The 4,339-nt window shown below is 38.5% G+C and overlaps 1 protein-coding gene across 1 annotated transcript; it reads left to right on the top strand.

Moving 5' to 3' along the window:
- Positions 1 to 257: 257 nt before the first annotated feature.
- On the top strand, positions 258 to 3,905 carry LOC125205175 (putative disease resistance protein At4g27220). The gene is made up of 2 exons (XM_089061984.1): positions 258 to 353; positions 733 to 3,905. Exon 2 carries the CDS (start codon positions 748 to 750, stop codon positions 3,805 to 3,807), a length of 3,060 nt encoding a protein of 1,019 aa, XP_088918110.1. The 5' UTR covers positions 258 to 353; positions 733 to 747; the 3' UTR covers positions 3,808 to 3,905.
- The last annotated feature ends 434 nt before the right edge of the window (positions 3,906 to 4,339 follow it).

Genomic DNA, 4,339 nt, shown 5'->3' with positions numbered 1-4,339 from the left:
CCCCAAATAATGATAGCAACTCCTATTACTCAGGAGAAGATGTTTTTAGTACTTAAGAAAGTCAATAATACAATTCTGAACTATTTTTTGGCTAATTTTCTCAATAATATTATTCAAGACTTCCATAATGACCTATTGTTTGTCCTATGATAAATAATTTTATACTACTAAAATAATTAGAATAGAATAGGTTTAATCTAACATTACTAAGTCAAGTCAAGTCAACTTCTTGTCTGATAAGTCTCTGTTTCGCTTCTTCCTATCTCCATGATCATATTTACACATCTTGTGATTCTCTCTTTCTAAATTCTACAATTATATTCAATCTCAGCTCAGCGTTTAACTTCTCTCAGGTAACAATTCTCATACTAATTTACATCTCTGCTTTTTCTGTTGTTAAGAATTTTACAAGATCTTGCTAATACTATTACCACAAGGCTCCGGTAAATGGAAGTTTTAATTTGTTGTAACGTAAAAATGAAGGAAATTTTAAATGATCATCTATATTAAAGTCAACTCTAACATCTTGCTTGTAGGTTGCTAGCGCTTAGCTTTATGTTCACATACACAACATGTATTGTATTTATACTTTGCTCAATAATCATTACTTGCAAATCAGAATATCATCTAGAATTTGGATGATAATCATCTCTAGAAAAGTTAGATTATACTGCAGTAGCTATTTTTCTCATCCAATAATTCTTGTTTTTGGTTTATGTTTTGTCTGGCAAGAGCAAAGTGGTGAAAATGTTAAGTCGGATTTTAGAGACAATTTTGACAAAGGTATGGGAGTCAATTTCGTCAAAGTTGGTGGAACAAACGGCGGATAATGCACACAACAATCTCAAAAGTATAAAGGACTTTGAGCTCAATCTAAAAGCTCTGCAGAAAAAGTTGAAGTCATTGAGTGCTAAGGCATCTGATATTGAGGAGGAAATCAAGAACTCAGAGCTTTCTGGTCGAAAGAAAAGGAAGCGTGAAGTTGAGGAATGGTTGGAAGAGGTGAGGTCCATTGAAAATCAAGTTGTTGAGTTGGGGACTCAAGTGGAATCTGAAGGATTTATTATGAGATTGATGGATGGAGGGTTACCAGCTAAACTAAATGATGAGGTTGACAAGCTTGTTGAGCAAAGTCGGAATTTTGGTGAACTTGTCCTTGATGTTTGTGGAAGTAGGGGAGATAAGTTGTTAACAAATGGGATGGTTGGTGAAGCTTTTGATGAAAATTTGGAAATGATTTTGACACTTTTGGAGAGTGGGCAAGTGTCGAGCATTGGTGTTTATGGCATGGGTGGTGTGGGCAAAACGACACTGGCAAAGCACATTCACAATCGACTCCTCCAACACTCTCAGGGACGTGTGATTTGGGTTACAGTCTCTCAAGAATTTAGTGTTGCGACTTTACAAGATAAAATAGCTTGTTTCATAGGTCTGGAGTTTGTGGGTGAGAATAATGAAGACATAAGGGCGGCGAGACTTAATACAACTTTGTCTCAAATGAAGAATTCAGTGCTGATATTAGATGATGTGTGGGAAAATATTGATCTTTTAAAGGTTGGATGTCCCATTTCTGTCAAGTGTTGTAGGCTTATTATAACTACTCGCTCCTTAGAAGTGTGTCGTCAAATTTGTTGCCAAAAATTGATTCCAGTGCAAACTCTACATCATCACGAGGCATGGAAATTGTTTAATGAAACGCTAAGAAATGAGATAGAACTTGATTCTTCGGTAGAAGATATTGCCAGATCTGTGGCAGAGTTGTGTGGTGGTCTGCCCCTTGGAATTGTTACAGTGGCTGGAAGCATGCGGGGCGAGAGAGCCATTCATACATGGAGAAATGCTTATGTAGAATTAAAAGAACGTGTATCGGGGAATGATGGCATGGAAGACGGCGATGTTTATAAAGTATTGAAATATAGTTTTGATCGGTTGAAAAGGAACCATCATTGTCAGAATAATGAGCTCAATACATTACAACATTGTTTCCTCCATTGTGCGTTACATCCTGAAGATAATGAAATGAGGAGAGAGTATTTGGTTAGAGAGTTCATTTCAGCAGGGTTGGTGGATGAAAGAAAGACAAGGAGAGCGCAAGTTGAGCAAGGTCATTCCATATTGGATAAATTAGTGAATGTGTGCTTATTGGAAAGGTGTGTTGTTCCTGATGAATTTGGTCCTATGGAATGCGTGAAGATGCATGATCTTGTAAGAAGTATGGCATGGAAGATATGTGAGGGGAAATATATGGTAAGAGCAGGTGATTTTACCTTGAAGGAAATTCCCAAAGAAGCAGAATGGGCAAAGGATCTGGAGAAGGTGTCCTTTATGAACAGTGGCATAAGGAGAATTGAAGAAGGAATGTCTCCCGATTGTCCTAAGCTCTCTACATTGCTTTTATGTGGTAATGGTTGGTTGGAGTTTATCTCAGATTCATTCTTTTCTAAAATGCAAGGACTGTTCACTCTTGATTTGTGCTTTACTAAAATAACAAAGCTGCCAAACTCATTCTGTGCCATGAAGAACCTCAAGGCACTGCTCCTTCGGGGTTGTGATAAGCTGGAAAATGTTCCATACTTGGGAGAGATGAAAGAACTCAGGGAGTTAAACCTCTCGTATACAGCCATCAAGGAAGTCCCTCATGGAGTTGGGGAATTATTCAATCTCAAATTCCTCGCATTGGATGCATGTAAATTGAAGATACTTCCAAGAGGATTGTTTCTTAAACTTGGGAATCTTCAGCACTTAGAATTGCCATTCTGTATACGAGTTATAATTGAAGAAATTGAAAATCTGAAACTGCTAGAGGAGTTTAGTGGAAGGATGAAAAATGTGAATGATTTTCATTCTTTTATTACAAGTTGGGGAAGTCGGGTGCATGATACTTGCTACACAATAGGAGTGGGATCGTATGATAAAAGTTTCCAAGCAAGAAGAGGATTATGTTACAATAAAGAGTTGTTCCTGTCCGAATGCAACCTTGAAGATGAGGGAGCATTAGCAGAGGGAATTGTGGAGCTAACAATTAGTAAATGTGAGGGTCTGAGCATTTGGTTTGTGGATGGATTGAAGAGATTGAGAATTCAAAGTTGTGTAGGAATAGAGTACATTTTGAGGAGTGAGTCAGGATTATCATCTCAAGTGTCTACTCTTGAAGAAATTGAACTGGTTGAGTTGGATGCTATGAAGGGATTGATCGAAAAGGGGGAAATAGGAGCATCAGCTGCTGCACTTGCACAACCTGTGTTTTCCTCTCTGACAGAGCTAAGAATTGATAAGTGTAACAAGATGAAGATGAGGATACCATTATCAGGAGTCCCCAACCTTGAAGCTATTCATATGAGCGAGTGTGAAGAAATAGAAGAGATATTCGAAGATGAAGGAACAAGTTCCCTCACGCTCCCTAAATTAAAATTTTTATTGTTACAGGAGCTGCCAAGACTGAGGAAGGTTGGGATACTTCTATCAGGTGTTCCCAACCTTGAATGGATTTCTGTGAGAAAGTGTGGAGAAATAGAAGATTTGTTCAATGATGGAGGAAGACGTTTCCTCATCCTCCCCAAATTACATCAGTTGTGTTTAGAAGAGCTTCCGAAACTGAAGAGCCTATGCAAGGGGACAGCCGTCATTTGCAATTCCATTCAAATTATATCCATAACAGAGTGCCCAAGATTGATGAAGAAATTTCCTGTGTTTGTGGATTTGCGTGTGCCTCGACTCTGTAAGATAATACTGAACCAAGAATTATGGGATTCATTGAAGTTGGACGATCCCAGCCTCTCTCGTTTCTTCTGCACTTTGCAAGGCTGATCAGGTTCTTATGTAAGTTTTTGGCGCAAATGTTTTCTAGATTATGTTTTGTAATTACATGATACATGACGCATAAGCAAATGTTTTCCAAAGTGCAAGCATTGTTTCAAAAGGTAAGCTCGAAGATAACATTTCACCCCAAATGAGAGTGCTTACTGCAAAGAAAACTGAGAGAAGAATACCGGGGAGGAGGAGGGCTGTTTTCAAGGCACTCCTCTTCCACTCTGTGGTCTTCAACATTTTGTGGAGACAGGCAGAGGAATAGCCACCAAAGAAGCTCATGAGAAGCCATTGCAAAACCATGGAAGTCATGAAGAGCCTCAAGGCATTGCTCCTTGAGTCGTGTGATTATCTAAAAATTGTTCCATACTTGGGAGAGATGAAAGAACTCAGGATTATCATCTCAAATGTCTGCTCGGAAAGAGTACATTTTGAGGAGTGAGGCAGGATTATCATCTCAAATGTCTGCTCTTGATGAAATTAAACTGTATGAGTTGGATGATACGAAGGGGTTGTTCAAAACTTCTCAACA

The sequence above is a fragment of the Salvia hispanica genome, chromosome 6 (genome assembly GCF_029641045.1).
Source record: "Salvia hispanica isolate PSC_SH4W2 chromosome 6, Shi_PSC_v1, whole genome shotgun sequence".
Taxonomy (NCBI): domain Eukaryota; kingdom Viridiplantae; phylum Streptophyta; class Magnoliopsida; order Lamiales; family Lamiaceae; genus Salvia; species Salvia hispanica.
This window is presented reverse-complemented; position numbering and strand designations above follow the sequence as displayed.

Excerpts from the sequence above, each read along its gene's own strand:
- LOC125205175 (XM_089061984.1), top strand. The coding sequence starts at position 748 with ATGTTAAGTCGGATTTTAGAGACAATTTTGACAAAGGTATGGGAGTCA.